This window comes from Salvelinus alpinus, chromosome 13 (assembly GCF_045679555.1).
Source record: "Salvelinus alpinus chromosome 13, SLU_Salpinus.1, whole genome shotgun sequence".
Classification (NCBI taxonomy): domain Eukaryota; kingdom Metazoa; phylum Chordata; class Actinopteri; order Salmoniformes; family Salmonidae; genus Salvelinus; species Salvelinus alpinus.
This window is the reverse complement of record NC_092098.1, coordinates 9,271,567-9,288,964: the sequence shown is the minus strand read 5'-3', so window position 1 is coordinate 9,288,964 and position 17,398 is coordinate 9,271,567. Positions and strand designations below refer to the sequence as shown.

The following is a 17,398-nucleotide window of genomic DNA, read 5'->3' as shown; positions in this document are numbered from 1 at the left end:
TCGTGGCTACAGACATAGTATTCTATTGGTCAACTAAAATGACTAAAGAATGCGAATTTAGAAAGTGTTTCTTTTATCATTTGAATGTTTTTGTTATTTGTGGGTTATCTTATATATACAAATGTTCTAATACTGTCTGTTATCTAGGAAAATGCCATTGCATGGACCCTTGTCCTGGATAAAAGATCATCCGGACCGGTTGTAGTCCAAGACTATGACTAGGTTTAGTCTATCAAATCTAAGGGGAACTGCTGAATGAGGGAAAGGGTGATTTTGTGGTTAGAGAGCAAAAACACTATATGCTGTGAGTACAGGGATGGGATTTATGTCACCAATGTAGCAATGAGGGTTTGAAAAGAAAACTTGAACCAGGCAGCATCGCCGACCTCTTCCATACGGAGAGGAATAACCATTTTAAAAATTAACTGTACACAGGCCAGGGTATCTATCTTATTAAGATGCGACATCAATACAAGGTGGGCATTTTTTAATTCACAAAAAAATTGGAGGATGCGGGCATCGATCCCGCTACCTCTCGCATGCTAAGCGAGCGCTCTACCATTTGAGCTAATCCCCCGATGTGTCAGTACGGGACCACATGAGTTTATAAACGAATAGTTATCAAACACATCACTATGGTGCTGTAAATTGTTCAGTTAATGTACTTATTACTTCTACACAGCGGCAGCCACAGTGAGTCTGCGCAAAATTAACATTTCCCTTTTTCATATGAACGATCTAATTTGGCTTATACTGTACTGAGTCATATTGGGTGGGTGGAGTAATTGTATGACCAGAAGATGGCGAGCGGGGTTGGAAGTGAGTAAACGAGACTGCTGTCAAATTAGATACTGTATATGCTTTTTTAATGCATGGCATCCAAGTGTTCATGAACCGTTTGCACACGATAGTCATGTAATTGATCTAAAGTTAGACGGCATTGCAGATCGGTCAATTCTTACTAGCCTACCCCTGCTAGCACGAGCTTTGAATGAATGGCTCACTCTTCTCTTCGTTAGCTGACCAGTTAGCAGAAGCTCGCTAGTTAGCTATAGTAAGTCACCAGCAAAACATTGCTAGTATGTGCTTGTGCGTATTTGTGCGGAAGTTAGTAGTTTCATATGTCCGCTTAGAAAGGTGTTGATATGGGTGCTTCATGACTTTTGAAATATTCGTAGGGCATTTCGTAACACTGCTCTCAAGGTGGTAGCTAGCTCTAGCTAGCGCAACATTTATTTTCACCAGTCCGTACATATTCAGTGTGGCCTAACCTTCTTAGTTATTTATCTGAGGTCTTCTTTCATAATTGTTAGTTAACACAATGGGATTTGTTTTGCAGGATCTTGGGACATCCTGAGCTGTAAAATATAATGTGATTACCATAAATGTGTCAACAACAAAAAATATATTACCTGTATTACCTGTCCTGACTAATAAGTGGGCGTCCCTCCCTATCCTTATCTGCAGAACACAAGTTGCTTGCCATGGGGCCAACGGAGCCATGGTCGGTGAGGGAGAAGCTGTGCTTGGCCACCTCTGTCATGAAGAGTGGGGACCAGAACTGGTAATGCAGCACGCTTGTCGACCTACATCATGTTACTGTAATTATTTTTTTGGACAGACCAGTCGAATCTTAGCCAGCCACCAACTTTCACTGAGTAAGACTTCCATTAATGGAAACAAGCAATAGGGTAATTGTCAGGCAATTGATTATGTGAGGAAAGATTTTCGAATAGAACTGGTCAGTCGAATAGGAATTGTGATGATGCAATTATAGGATATCCATACCCACAGGGTGTCTGTCAGTCGAGCCATCAAACCATTTGCAGAGCCAGGACGACCCCCTGACTGGTTCTCACAAAAGGTAGGCTATGCTTCAATAGATGAACACCATGAACAAACAAGAACCTGATGATAGCATCTAAAATATATTAGCCTTGGTGACCACAATGCAGTAACCTTATGGACTCTTGCCGAAATGGTTGATTGAGTGAGATAGGTGGCATGCGTCCTTCAACGTTTCGCCTATATGCATTTAACAACAGCACACCGCTGTATTCATAAAAAAAAAAAAAAAACTTGATAATAATTTTTGGGATGGTTACATGTTTTTAGTGTAAAGTTGAACAACTAATACCAGATATAAAGTATGTAGAAAATGTAATTGACCAATATGTTTTTAAACAAGATCATCTTTGAGAACTAACAATTATCAAAATAAAAACGAGACAGTTGAGGAGAATCTAAAATGAAAGAGATGCCATGGCATGGGACCCCCATTGATTTAATTATAATGTTTGAGTCACTCAGATAGCATAAGAACATGGCATAAGCCATGGAAGAATATGTAGAATTGCAGGAAATGAGCTTTAAAACAGCAACATTTTGTCTCTGCTGCCAAGAGGAGGGCCTCTAAAACGGTGCTGATGGTCACACCCACAGCCCCGCCCCCCTCACACTAACTTTGCCACTGCTGCTGAAAAAAATCCTTGGGAAAACACTGGTACTTTGCATGAACTACTTTCCCGAGCCCTGTTCATTTTCCTCTTCCACTGCCCTGGACTGTCAATAAACTGAGTGTACAAAACATTATGAACACCTGTTCTTTTCATGACATAGACTGACCAGGTGAAAGCTATGATCCCTTATTAATGTCACTTGTTAAATCCACTTCAATCAGTGTAGATAAAGGAGCGGAGACAGGTTAAAGAAGGATTTTTAAGCCCAAAGGCAATTGAGACATGGATTGTGTATGTGTGCCTTTCAGAGGGTGAATGGGCAAGACAAAATATTTAAGTGCCTTTGAACGGGGTATGGTAGTAGGTGCCAGGCGCACCAGTTTGTGTCAAGAACTGCAACGCTGCTGGGTGTTTCACTCTCAACAGTTTCCCGTGTGCATCAAGAATGGTCCACCACCCAAAGGACATCTAGCCAACTTGACACAACTGTGGGAAGCATTGTCAATATGGGCCAGCATCCCTGTGGAACGCTTTCGACACCTTGTATAGTCCATGCCCCGACAAATTAAGTCTGTTCTGAGGGCAAAAGGGGATGGTGCAACTCAATATTAGGAAGGTGTTCTTAATGTTTTGTACACTCAGTGTATATGCAGCCTGTTGAATTCAAGGAAATAACTGCCTTATTCTTCTCTCTCCCTATCGCTCTCTTTTTCATCTAGCACTGTGCCTCCCAGTACTCAGAACTCCTGGAGACGACAGAGACCCCAAAGTGAGCACAGCAGTAACTCTTATGTTGATGTCTTTTCCTGTGTGCGACTGGATCTGTGATGGTCCTGCCGGTGCATTTCCTATGACCAGAGGCGGTTGGAGAACATGGATAGTGTGGCTAGCGTGTTAGTCTGAAGGAGGCAGGCAATGGTTTATGGATGACATGATCTTGTCTGGATGGGTTCATGTTCATGACACGGGTATCTCTCGCCAGACGGAAGCGTGGCGAGAAAGGTGAGGTGGTGGGGACGGTGGAGGACGTGATCGTCCGCAGGCTCACGGCAGAGAGGATTGAGGAGCTGAAGCGCTTGATCAAAGACACACAGGAGAAGCACAGGTACACAGGCTTTGTGCTATCTCTGATAGAGGTGGGACTATCTATTCAAGAGATCTTTGCTGCTACTTTATTGACCCAACACTGATGTCAACTGTTGGTCTGCTGCATTCACAGGAAGCTGAAGAAAGAGGCAGAGCTGATCCAAGCCGGACACCTGGACTCCAAACTTGAGGAGCTATCGGGAGAGATTGTGCAGTATGAGACTTTCTGTTACTATTTCTGTATCTAATTACCTGTATCTATTTGTGTTTTTCTGGGGGGAAAAACGACTTTCTGTTCCTGTCAGGAAGAAGAAACAGGAAGAGGAGGAGGCAGACGTGAAAAGAAAGGCCATAGATACAGCCTATCTAGGTAAAAGATAACCCACTTCATGCACACCACCAGCTGCTTTTGCCTGTAGCTTTTCTTTATCTGCTCAGTAAATATAACAGTATTTCCTGCTATTGCTCCTTGGTCACCCCTTTATATCAGTCTTATTCCAGACCTTGTAGAACTCAATATACCAGGCAGTATACAGGTTGATTCAGATGCGTTTTATGTTTCTTGAATGATTCAATAAACTCACAGGGGATGTTGAAATAAAAATCATGCCACGGGGTTTGGATGAGGAGCTCTATCAGAAAGTATGTCTCGGGCTGAGATAGATGTGTACACAGCCACAAACGCTGGTCAAAGTAATTAGTGGATCAACTGTAGTGTGATTGGTCAAACTAAGAACAGTCTCACCCCGACGCCCCACCCCCCTTCCAGCCAGACAGGCGGTGAAGAACACCCCTAAAAGAGTGCCCAGTGTGACCGTGCGCTCTCCCCCGGGGTGCGGCTCGCCAAGCCTCGAGTTCTGCCAAGGGGACACACCCCAGAGCACACCCGAGGACCCCAGCACCTCAGTGACTGTGAGTCCCTGTCAGCTACAGGGGAACGGGGCAGGGGCAGGGGCAGGTAGAGAGATGAATGATTGGAGTTCAGTAAAAACATTCTGTCATTGTCAATTTGATGTGCTGCCACATGCTACACAAAATGCCTTTTCTTCGGTCTGCCTGCCCTACTCCCTTGCATGTTATATCCCTCCTTTTCCCGTTTCCCAACTTAATTTCCCCCCTCCTCTCCGTAGGCCCCAGAAGCAGCAGGGTTCATGCACCTGACTGAGGCCTGTGGGCTGGTTGGTGCAGAGTCAGGCCTGGGCACTCTTCTGGATGACTCCCCACAAAAGAAGCTCTTGGGCCAGAAAGCCACGCCACCACCATCCCCTCTCCTCTCTGAGCTACTGAAGAAAGGCAGTTTCATACCTACAAGCCCCAGACTGGTATGTCCGAGAGGAAACACTATATTATGCCATAGGGATTGTTCACTTCCATTCTATTTAAAAACATCCACATGTAACGACCCATAGCCGTTTCAACATCTCAGACTCGTCGTCAGATGATTCCTGTTGCAGTTACAGAGTGATGTGTTTGTCTTATAGGTTGGAGATGGTGACCTGCCTGGTAATATGACAATAGCACATGACCTACAGCTCACAGGCTCCATTCTCCCTGGCTGTCTAGCAACAGGTACACACACACACACACACACACACACACACACACACACATACACATACACACACACACACACACACACACACACACACACACACACACACACACACACACACACACACACACACACACACACACACACACACACACACACACACACACACACACACACACACACTCACACTTGTGCTTTTGCATAAACACCCAGCAGAAAGCTTGCTTCTAGAATGTTTGCAGATGTGTACCTGTCCATGTATGCGTTTGCTAAACTTAGGTAGTCAAATAGTAAAAATGTTGTATTGCTTAGCGTGGCATTTGTGATTATAGATCAAGGATCTGTGCGCTGTGCGTGTGTGTGTGTGTGTCCGTGTGAGCTAGGTGCCCCTACACTCTCTCGTCTGCTGGAGGCTGGGCCTCAGTTCTCAGCTCCGCTGGGCTCCTTGGCCAGCAGCACAGACTCCTCCAGTGCCCTTCTCGCTGCTGCTGCACCCCCCACTATGGACTCCCCCGCCTCACTACACACAGGTCTCTCCCGTTCCCTCCCTCCCTCCCTCTGCTTTTACAGATCCTCTTCCTTCTTTTCTCGTCACTTCCTCCCCAGCATCTTTTCTGTGTCTTTTCATCTGACCGTCACACTACTGTACATGGCATCTCATTCCATCTCATCTCCTCCGACATGAACGTGAAGCCTGTCACCATGATCATGTCCTCCATCTGTTGTCTTTACGCAGAGATTGAATATGAATCATATTATAAGGCTGTTAATACTACCTATATATATATATGTGTGTGTCTGTATATAGGCAGGGATGAGGTGGAGGCCTCGCAGCCTGGCCCAGGGGAGGGGACAGAAGAGGGCCTAGTGACGGTGCCCTACATGGGAGATGAATTGGACCTGGAGACAGTTGGGGACATCATCGCCATCATTGAGGATAAGGTGCTCGTCCTCCGCCTCACGCACCTAAAAACGTTGATGGATACCTGTTCTGCCTATAAAGCCATAGTTATATCAGCCTTCTCTCTAATAATAACTACATAATAGGTCTTTCTGAGGTGTTCTGAAGTTGTGCTGGTAGCCTAGCGTTTTAAGTGCATTGGGTCAGAAACCGAAAGGTCGCCGGTTCGAATCCCAGAGCAGACTTGGTGAAAAATCTGTTTATGTTCCCTTGAGCAAAGCACTTAAACCGAATTGCTCCTGCTAAATGACAAAAAAATGTCAAAATGAAGTGACAGGCTCTAACCTCTCACCCTATAGGGTGATGAGAATGCAGAGGCTCTGGATGCGGCTGCAGTGGAGGCCGCTCTGTCCCTGTGTGAGGAGACTGGCCACGCCCTGTCTGGCCCCCCCTGGGAGCCCGGGCCCTTCAAGCCCCCTGAGTCTAACCCTGCCGCCCCCACACGGGCCCCACAAGCCTCCTCCTACTCCTCCTCCCTCCACGGCTGTCTGGAGGTGAAGAGGGAGAGCCTGGAGATACGGGGTGGGGCCTCTGCATGTGACAGCCAGGACATCTGTACCTCAGGGTACACACACCCCCTGGGCGTCAGTGGCCTTCCTCCCTCCTGCTCGTCTATGATGCTGGAGCACAGCCAGCCTATTGGCACTCGTCTGCAGCATGGGGTCATGGGCGGGGCCGATGGGGAGGGAAGCCCTGTCTCTCCCCATGCCACCATCAAGTGTGAGAGTGAAGAGTGGACACAGCAAGGAGCTGACACACCACACGCAGGTATACACACACTCATAGCCCCGGAACATCAAACTGACAGCCATACAAGATGCCAAAATCAACCTGTTACGTTCTTAGCATGACTGCCTGTTTCTCTCTCTCTCTCTTTTCACTTTTCCCCTCAGACTCTGAGGGTGGCCCCATGACAAGAGGACACTCCAAGGTACACGTCCCACTGAAGAGAGAACAGACTTGTGCTGAGACCTGTTTTCCATTTTGTTAGAACAGGGCTCTTCAACCTTTTCTTGCCAAGGGACCCCCGCCCAGGCGACCCAGGGAACCCCATCATAAGTTAACAAAAAAAAGTCCTGTCTTATTATCAGTCACATTCATTTATAAAGCCCTTTTTACATCAGCAGATGCCACTAAGTGCTTATACAGAAACCCAGCCTAAAACCCCAAACAGCAAGCAATGCAGATGTAGAAGCATGGTGGCTAGGAAAATCTCCCTAGAAAGGCAGGAACCTAGGAAGAAATCTAGAGCGGAACCAGGCTCTGAGGGGTGGTCAGTCCTCTTCTGGCTGTGCCAGGTGGAGATTATAACAGTACATGGCCATTAAGGCTAGATTGTTCTTCAAGATGTTCAAACGTTCATAGATGACCAGCAGGGTCAAATAATAATCACAGTGGTTGTAGAGGGTGCAACAGGTCAGTACATCAGGAGTAAAAGGTGAATTATCAGGTGAATGGTAATGACAAGAAGAAGTAATCAACATTTTCAAATGAATTGATTTGGTAGATAGTTTTTCGTTAATTTGACCTCCCACACATTATAATTGGAAGAGGAAGTATGAACTCGTAAGACTAGCAGGTCCTTTTTCAAAGCCTGTGTGAGATACTCCGATGAGTGGAATTTGCTCAATATTAGGAGGACAAAGAATCCTCCTCTTTTCTACTGTAGGTATCTAACACAGTCCCTCTCCCCATCTCTCTGTACCCGTGTTGCGTGTGAAGGAGGAAGAGGAGGGGGTGAGCGACGGAGAGGAGAGGAGTGCCTCAGAGACTAAAGAGGGCCTGGATGGGGGCGATGAGGAGGCCTACCTGTCTGAGGCAGAAGGGGAGACGGAGCTGGAGCCCCCAGCCAGTGAGAGTGAGGACAGCTATAGTCTGCACACAGCCTCCTCCTCTCTGCAGCTGCACACCACCGCAGACTCTATCCCCAGCAGCCCTGCCTCCTCCCAGTTGTGAGTCTCAGACACACACACACACACACACACACACACACACACACACACACACACACCACCAAGCATGTCTATATCATGTCAAAACGCCTTCTTCCTTTTCTTGGTCTATGCAGTTCGATGTGCAGTGAGGACCAGGAGGCCATGCAGGCTCAGAAGATCTGGAGGAAAGCCATCATGCTGGTATGGCGAGCAGCCGCCAATCACAGGTAACAAGCTCGCTCATGGAACCCAGGTCTACAGCAGGACCATGCACCATGCAGCCTGCCTCTCATTTTAGCTTTTGAAAGTGATGCCCTTGCTGTTTTCCTGGCGCAGGTATGCTAATGTGTTCCTGCAGCCTGTGACTGATGACATTGCCCCGGGGTATCACAGTATTGTGCACAGGTAAGCACTGACCACTGACACAGGGGACAGGCGCTTTCTCTGCTGGCTTGGTCGCCCCACTTAGTGGATCTGTTGGACACTCTGACCCCCTCCGTTCTCCTCCGCCCCAGGCCCATGGACCTGTCCACCATTAAGAAGAACATTGAGACCGGTCTGATCCGCACCACGGCAGAGTTCCAGCGGGACATCATGCTGATGTTCCAGAACGCGGTGATGTACAACAGCTGTGACCACGACGTGTTCCACATGGCTCTGGAGATGCAGAGGGACGTCCTGGAACAGATCCAGCAGTTCCTGGCCACACAGCTCATCATGCAGACCTCCGAGTCGGGCGTCAGCGCCAAGAGCCTGAGGGGCCGAGAGAGCACTCGCAAGCAGGACCCCTCGGACAAGGTGCTCCTCTGTGGGACCACACGGGATGGAGGGTCTTTAGATGGGAATAGGAGGAGAGAGTATTGGGAATGGAGAGTCGAGGAGAGGAAAGGAAAGTGAGGATTTGGGGATGCAAGAAGAGCCAGGTTAGGGATCTGTTTAACTGCAGAGGAAAGGAGAGGACACAAGTCTCTTACCTTTTGGAAGGCAGCTGAACACATTCCTAGATTTTATAGGAGGGCGCCATGTATGTCAGTCATGGTGTTTTCCTAATGCATGATCATGTGCTTCGGTGTTCATTTTATCCATTTGCCCACTGACATCCTTCTCTCGTCTCCATTCTGAGTTGCCATCGATGGTGCCCATACTGTGGGTGTGCTTCATGGGCTTAGATGGTGATAAACTCATGAAAGTAGATAGGAACCTGACTCCCTCTGATAATACTGCTAATGCTGTTGAATTGCATTACAGACAAGAACACAAAATAGTCCGACGCATGCACTGCACCCATACCTGTGCAGATATAGGGACAACGCGAGACAGAGATCCCTGCGAGTCCACGCAGTTGAAATCAAATCAAAGTTGATTTGTCACGTGCACAGGATACAGCAGGTGTTAACAGGGGAGTGAAATGCTTGTTTTGCAAGCTCTTCCTCAACATGCAGTTGAGAGTCATATAAGTCATATAAAATAAATACACACCAGAAAATACACTGTATACAAGATCAGAACCAGTACATTACCAATCAATGTCAGGGATACTGGTGAAAGTTTAGGTAAGGCTATATATATGTAATCTGGTTAAATTTCTCTCAACTCTCTCAACTGTCAATCTGATACACACACACACACACTGATATTTTCTTTCTCATCCTTCATCCTTCATCTTTTCACTGCCTCTGTGTCTACGCTTGTGTGTGTGTTAGCTTTTTGTTAGCTTCATTGATCTGTGTTTGTATCTGTGTCGTGTGTGTGTGTGTGTTTTTCATGCGTGTGTGTGTCTGTCGTGTGTGTGCGGTGTGTGTGTACCCCACTTCAGTGCATCAATGTGTGTAAAGACATAGCCATGGCAGCGCTCCGACCTTGTGTTCCTCTCCAGTGTCTCTGGCTGGTAGATAGTCTCAAAGCAGGAGAGAGGGTCAAGGTTTAGGGAGGTGGGGGGTTAGAATTAGTTATTTTGGATTTAGTGGGGCAAATCCAATTTTGTATTATAGTATTTTTTTAAATATATTTTTTAGGGGTGGATCAGCTTTAATATTGTGGCTTCTATCAGTGTAATTGTCTGCATCATTTCCAATCCCCTTTATGTTAAAAAAAAAATACAGTACCAGTCAAAAGTTTGGACACACCTACTCATTCAAAGGTTTTTCTTTATTTTCAATAAAGAATAATAGTGAAGACATCAAAACTATGAAATGAGACATATGGAATCATGTAGTAACCGAAAAAGTGTTAAACTATTTTTTTAAATTTATATTCGAGATTCTTCGAAGTAGACACCCTTTGCCTTGATGACAGCTTTGCACACTATTGGCATTCTCTCAACCAGCTTCACCTGGAATGCTTTTCCAACAGTCTTGAAGGAGTTCCCACATATGCTGAGCACTTGTTGGCTGCCTTTCCTTCACTCTGCGGTCCAACTCATCCCAAACCATCTCAATTGGGTTGAGGTCAGGTGGTTGTGGAGGCCAGGTAATCTGATGCAGCACTCCATCACTCTCCTTGGTCAAATAGCCCTTTCACAGCCTGGAGGTGTGTTTTGGGTCATTGTCCTGTTGAGAAACAAATTATAGTTCCACTAAGCGCAAACCAGATGGGATGGCGTATCGCTGCAGAATGCTGTGGTAGCCATGCTGGTTAAGTGTGCCTTGAATTCTAAATAAATCACAGACAGTGTCACCAGCAAAGCGCCCCCACACCATAACACCTCCTCATCCATGCTTCACGGTGGGAACCACACATGCGGAGATCATCCGTTCACCTACTCGGCGTCTCACAAAGACACGGCGGTTGGAACCAAGAATCTCAAATTTGGTAACTCAAATGAACGTATCCTCTGCAGCAGAGGTAACTCGGGGTCTTCCTTTCCTGTGGCTGTCCTCATGAGAGCCAGTTTCATCATAGAGCTTGATGGTTTTTACAAATACACTTGAAGAAACTTTCAAAGTTCTTGAAATGTTCCACATTGACTGGCCTTCATGTCTTAAAATAATGATGGACTGTTGTTTCTCTTTGCTTATTAGAGCTGTTCTTGGTCTTAGTCTTAGTCTTATGGACTTGGTCTTAGACCTATTTGGTAAATCTTCTATATGCCAACCCTACCTTGTCACAACACAACTGATTGGTTCAAACGCATAAAGAAGGAAAGAAATTCCCCAAATAAACTTTTAACAAGGCACACCTGTTAATTGAAATGCATTCCAGGTGACTACCTCATGAATCTGGTTGGTTGAGAGAATGCCAAGAGTGTACAAAGTTGTCATCAAGGCAAAGGTTGGCTACTTTGGAGAATCGCAAATATAACATATATTTAGATTTGTTTAACACTTTTTTGGTTACATGATTCCATATGTGTTATATATTGATTTTTTTTCTATATACCACCCCTCCCCTAATTGGAGTAAACTAATGGATAACAATACTTAGGCTTCTACTTCCAGTTCATACAGACAGTAGATTTTACAATAGTTATCTTTTGTTTGTTTTTAGGCCCATCCTTCAGCTACCCCCAACCCCTCCCATCTATCTCTGTCTCATCCAGTTTTGAATTCTAGCTGCCACATATTTTTCCACTGATGTTTCACAAAAGTCCTGAACCTTTCTATTCTCGTAGTTTCTACAGATTGTAAATGAAAGATACATATTTTTGCTAAGAGTATTATAGTATTTGAAACTATAACTATATAAGTATCTGCAATGCTACAGAATTTCATATTCGGCCAAAAGTCACATGGTACATGTTGTTGCATTTTGGAGCTCAAGTTTTAAGATGGAACGCTTATATTTAGTTAATCACAAAAAAGGCTCCAACGATATGGTCACAATCCAAGTGTTTGGTTACCCACCTGCGTTTAAGTAAAGGAGTTGGGTCAGTTCTTGGACCACTCCTGTGAGAAGATGGGTCCTGCTTCAGTATGCGTTCCCACAGGTTTATATTCGATACAGTATTTATAATGTCCATGAGTAGTGGTGTTCACTTATTTTATACCCTCCATGTTTTTCTGTATATGATGCACCTCATTTCTCCATCTTTTTGGAGGGGGGTCTATCTTCTTTTTTTTAATGCAGTTCTCTTTTCTTTTGGAGTGTGTCGTCAGCGTGTCGTCAGCGTGTCGTCACTGTGTGTGCTCCACTACTCCTCTTCTTTCCTTGTTCTGTGTGTCTTTGTTCCCTCTCTCTGACTATCCTCTGTCCTCTCACAGGACAGTGTCCCCATGGCCTCTCCTGCCTTCCTTCTCTCTCTCTTTGTAAGTACCCAGTCTGCAGGTTATGAGCTGCAAGACTACAGCTGGGGTATTTGCATTCTGGCCCCAAGTCAGATTGAATACTTGCCTGACGACTCATCCTGAATTTGATTCCGTTGCTCTATCGATCGCTCCATGCGGAACCTGCTATCCTGGAAGTTGTTTGTGCTGTCGTCAAAAATGACGTGATTCGTGTAGGCCAGCTCTGGCCCAGCCCCATCGGTTTCTGGGGACCAATCAGAGCGGTCAGAATGTGTTTGCATTCGAGAAGCAAATCCAGACTCATCATGGAGAAGAAACGTTAGTGGGAGTGGCGTTTGGCCGGAGCGATGCGGATGGGTAGACAGGCAAATTGAATACCCCTGCTCTATAGTATTCTCTTAAATGTCCTCTCTTTCTCTCCCTCTTTCTCTCTCTCACACACATACGCTCCTAAAAACACATGCAGGCAAAGAAACACAAATTGGATCGCTAACTTTCATGCACACAAGCTAATTGACACATGCGTTTGCAAGTTGCATTGAATCAAAATGTTGAGCCATGTTTCCTATCATGTTCAAACAAACACTAAATATGAGGGCCAGTCTGTCCGGTGTTGTCTAGGTTGATGGCTTTGGACCAGAGTTAACCCGTCTCCTCTCTGTGCTTCTACAGGATGGGGGCACCAGGGGGCGCCGTTGTGCCATAGAAGCTGACCTGAAGATGAAGAAATGAGTCGCAGGGAGCACCTGCAGATGACTCTGGATGGAGTACAACTGATTGGTATCCTCTATCCATGGTCATGTCCCAGTTGATGAAGGTAACGAAGGACACCACAGTCTGCGTCAATGTCGTTTCATGTCCTCTCACTTCAACTGGACATGGTATGTCTGGCTGAGAGAGCAATGCAGTTCCTGAATTGCAGCTTAGAGTAAATGCAACCCCAACACTGAGAAAAACATACTCCAACTCCTGAATCGAGTCCCCTCTTAAACTGAGCAAGGCATTGTGACGTAGATAAACAGAGTGAGGAACAGTTGACTGAATGAGATGACTAGGGTCGTACTGTATGTGTCGGTCAACACAACTGAAATACCTTGCATTGTGTATGTGTTTCATGAGTTTAAGTCCTTTGTATAGTATTGTACAGGCATGTCCCTTTGTGTACATATGGTGCCTTTTTTAAAGGCAATGAATGTTTCAAAATAATAAATATTTGTTGCAAGATTGTGGTCCCCCAATTTAGCAAACCAGGTAATGTGTGATTTTTTGTTTTAAAGAAAACCAACAAAAGGGACTAAGGCTTGGACTCTAAGGCAATCCGTCTGAGCATTGTCGACAATGCGCTGTTTAAAGGCAATGTTCCCAAGTTCGTGGAGACGGCATTTATGGTAAATGCTGCATGTCGGCTCAATCGAAAATGGGCACATTGTCGACAGCGTGTGATTTTAACCAAATCCCGCCATAAGCTCGGGTGTAACACCAGTATATACAGTGCATTCGTAAACTATTCAGACCCCAGAGTCGCTGCACAGCTATTTTCAGGTCTCCAGAGATGTTCGATCGAGTTTAAGTCCGGGCTCTGGCTGGGCCACTCAAGGTCATTCAGAGACTTGTCCTAATGCCACTCGAGCATTATCTTGGCTGTGTGCTTAGGGTCGTTATCCTGTTGGAATGTGAACCTTCGCCTCAGTCTGAGGTCCTAAGCGCTCTGGAGCAGGTTTTCATCAAGACTCTCTCTGTACTTTTCTTCGTTCATCTTTCCCTCGATCCTGACTAGCCTCCCAGTCCCTGCCGCTGAAAAACACCCCAACAGCATGATGCTGCCACCACCATGCTTCACCGTAGGGATGGTGCCTGGTTTCCTCCATACGTGACGCTTGACATTCAGGCCAAAGAGTTCAATCTTGGTTTCATCAGACCAGAGAATCTTGTTCTCATGGTCTGAGAGTCCTTTAGGTGCCTTTTGGCAAACTCCAACTGGGCTGTCATGTGCCTTTTAATGAGGAGTAGCTTCCATCTGGCCACTCTCATCATAAAGGCCTGGTTGGTGGAGTGCTGCATAGATGGTTGTCCTTCTGGAAGGTTCTCCCATCTCCCCAGAGGAACTCTGGAGCTCTGTCGGAGTGACCATTGGGTTCTTGGTCACCTCCCTGACCAACGCCCTTCTTCCCCGATTGCTCAGTTTGGCCAGGCTGGCCAGCTCTAGGAAGAGGCTTGGTGGTTCCAAACTTCTTCCATTTAAGAATGATGGAGGCCTCTGTGTTCTTGGGGACCTTCAATGCTGCAGACATGTGTTGGTACCCTTCCCCAGATCTGTGTCTTGACACAATCCTCTCTTGGAGCTCTATGGACAATTTCTTCGACCTCATGGCTTGGTTGTTGCTCTGACTTGCACTGTCAACTGTGGGACATTTTATATAGTCTAATCAATTGAATTTACCACAGGTGGACTCCAAGTTGTAGAAACATCTTAAGGATGATCAATGGAAACAGGATGCACCTGAGCTCAATTTTGAGTCTCATAGGAAAGGGTAAGTAAGGTATTTGTTTTTTATTTTTAATACATTTGCCAACATTTCTAAAAACCTGTTTTCGCTTTGTCATTATGGGGTATTGTGGCTAGTTTAATACATTTTAGAATAAGTTTGTAACGTAACATTTGTTTAAAGGCAAGGGGGTCTGAATATTTTCCAAATGGACTGTGTGTATGTATGTGTGTATATATATATATATATATATATATAACTCAGCAAAACCAGAAACGTCCCTTTTTCAGGACCCTGTCAAAGATAATTAGTAAAAATCCAAATAACTTCACAGATCTTCATTGCAAAGGGTTTAAACACTGTTTCCCATGCTTGTTCAATGAACCATAAACAATTAATGAACATGCACCTGTGCAACGGTCGTTAAGACACGAACAACTTACAGACGGTAGGCAATTAAGGTCACAGTTATGAAAACTTAGGACACTAAAGAGGCCTTTAAACTGACTCTGAAAAACACCAAAAGAAAGATGCCCAGGGTCCCTGTGTGAACGTGCCTTATGCATGATGCAAGGAGGCAATGTCCGTACTGCTGTCATTAAGGCAAAGGGTGGCTACTTTGATGAATCTCGAATATAAATATATTTTGATTTGTTTAATACTTTTTTGGTTACTACATGATTCCATATGTGTTATTTCATAGTGTTGATGCCTTCACTATTATTCTACAATGTAGAAAATATTAAAAATAAAGAAAAACCCTTGAACGAGTAGGCGTGTCTGTACTTTTGACTGGTACTAACTCAAAAAAAGAAATGTCCTCTCACTGTCAACTGTGTTTATTTTCACAGTAGTAAAAATATTAAAAAATAAAGAAAAACCATAGAATGAGTAGGTGGCCAAACTTTTGACTGTTACACTAATATATATTAGTGGGCGGCAGGTAGCCGAGTGGTTAGAGCGTTGGGCCAGTAACCGAAAGGTTGCTAGATCGAATCCCCGAGCTGACAAGGTAAAAATCTGTCGTTTTGCCCCTGAGTAAGGGAGTTAACCCACTGTTCCTAGACTGTTGTTGTAAATAAGAATTTGTTCTTAACTGACTTGCCTAATCAAAAATAAAGGTAAATATATATATAATTAAGAGACCACTGCAAACACATACTATTTATAGGTATGTGTTTGGGTAAAATGAACATTTTTGTTTTATTCTATAAACTGACATTTCTCTCATTCCAAATAAAATATTGTAATTTAGAGCATTTATTTGCATAAAATAACTGGTCAAAATAACAAAAAAGATGGTGTTGTCAGACCTCGAATAATGCAAAGAAAATAAGTTCATATTCATTTTTAAACAACACAATATTTATACTTAGGAAGAGTTCAGAAATCATTATTTGGTGGAATAACCCTGATTTTCAATCACAGCTTTCATGCGTCTTAGCATGCTCTCCACCAGTCTTTCACATTGATGTTGTGTGACTTTATGCCACTCCTGGCGCAAAAAGCAGCTTGGCTTTGTTTGATGGCTTGTGACAATCCATCTTCCTCTTGAAAACCTCTGGAATGTGATCAATGGGGTTCCGGTCTGGAGATCGGACTGGCCATGACAGGGTCTTGATCTGGTGGTCCTCCATTCACACCTTGTGACCTTAATTGCCTACCGTCTGTAAGCTGTTAGTGTCTTAACGACCGTTCCACAGGTGCATGTTCATTTAATTGTTTATGGTTCATTGAACATGCATGGGAAACAGTGTTTGAACCCTTTACAATGAAGATCTGTGAAGTTATTTGGATTTTTACGAATTATCTTTGAAAGACAGGGTCCTTAAAAAGGGATGTTTCTTTTTTTGCTGAGTGTGTGTGTGTGTGTGTATATAAGATCTTACTTTTTGGAGAAATGTCCTCTGGTCTGATGAAACAAAAATAACGATGGCCATAATGACCATCGTTATGTTTGGAGGAAAAAGGGGGAGGCTTGCAAGCCGAAGAACACCATCCCAACCATGAAGCACGGGGGTGGCAGTGTCATGTTGTGGGGGTGCTTTGCTGCAGGAGGGACTGGTGCACTTCACAAAATAGATGGGAGTCGGACTTGAGGAAGCTTAATTATGTGGATATATTGAAGCAACATCGCAAGACATCAGTCAGGAAGTTAAAGCTTGGTCGCAAATGAGTCTTCCAAATGGACAATGACCCAAAGCATACTTCCAAAGTTGTGGCAAAATGGCTTAAGGACAACAAAGTCAAGGTATTGGAGTGGCCATCACAAAGCCCTGACCTCAATCCTATAGAAAATTTGTGGGCAGAACTGAAAAAGCGTGTGCGAGCAAGGAGGTCTACAAACCTGGGGGCCAAAATTCACCCAACTTATTGTGCTAAGCTTGTGGAAGGCTACCCAAAACGTTTGACCCAAGTTAAACAATTTAAAGGCAATGCTACCAAATACTAATTGAGTGTATGTAAACTTCTGACCCACTGGGAATGTGATGAAAGAAATAAAAGCTGAAATAAATCACTCAACTATTATTCTGACATTTCACATTCTTAAAATAAAGTGGTGATCCCAACTGACCTAAAACAGGGAATTTTTACTAGGATTAAATGTCAGGAATTGTGAAAAACTGAGTTTAAATGTATTTGGCTAAGGTGTATGTAAACTTCCGACTTCAACTGTATATGAGAGAGAGAGAGTTG

At 44.6% G+C, this 17,398-nt stretch overlaps 1 protein-coding gene and 1 non-coding gene across 6 annotated transcripts; one reads left to right on the top strand and one right to left on the bottom strand.

The window, feature by feature from the left end:
• Window positions 1-504: 504 nt before the first annotated feature.
• On the bottom strand, window positions 505-577 carry trnaa-agc (transfer RNA alanine (anticodon AGC)). Its single transcript has one exon. It is a non-coding gene; the product is annotated as a tRNA-Ala (tRNA).
• Window positions 578-15,471, top strand: LOC139536959 (bromodomain-containing protein 8-like). 5 transcript variants are annotated; one of them, XM_071337726.1, is made up of 20 exons: window positions 579-819; window positions 1,468-1,564; window positions 1,795-1,864; window positions 3,179-3,228; window positions 3,442-3,564; window positions 3,679-3,759; window positions 3,851-3,915; window positions 4,315-4,457; window positions 4,676-4,867; window positions 5,027-5,114; window positions 5,481-5,627; window positions 5,906-6,039; window positions 6,358-6,826; window positions 6,952-6,989; window positions 7,781-8,010; window positions 8,127-8,219; window positions 8,329-8,397; window positions 8,508-8,790; window positions 12,192-12,236; window positions 12,888-15,471. In XM_071337726.1, the coding sequence occupies exons 1-20, from the start codon at window positions 801-803 to the stop codon at window positions 12,945-12,947; spliced, it is 2,496 nt and encodes an 831-aa protein (XP_071193827.1). In that variant the 5' UTR covers window positions 579-800; the 3' UTR covers window positions 12,948-15,471. The 5 variants fall into 5 exon arrangements, with proteins under 5 accessions (XP_071193829.1, XP_071193831.1, XP_071193827.1 ...); XM_071337728.1 differs by lacking the exon at window positions 8,329-8,397 and having other exon boundaries at window positions 578-819; XM_071337729.1 differs by lacking the exon at window positions 5,481-5,627.
• The last annotated feature ends 1,927 nt before the right edge of the window (window positions 15,472-17,398 follow it).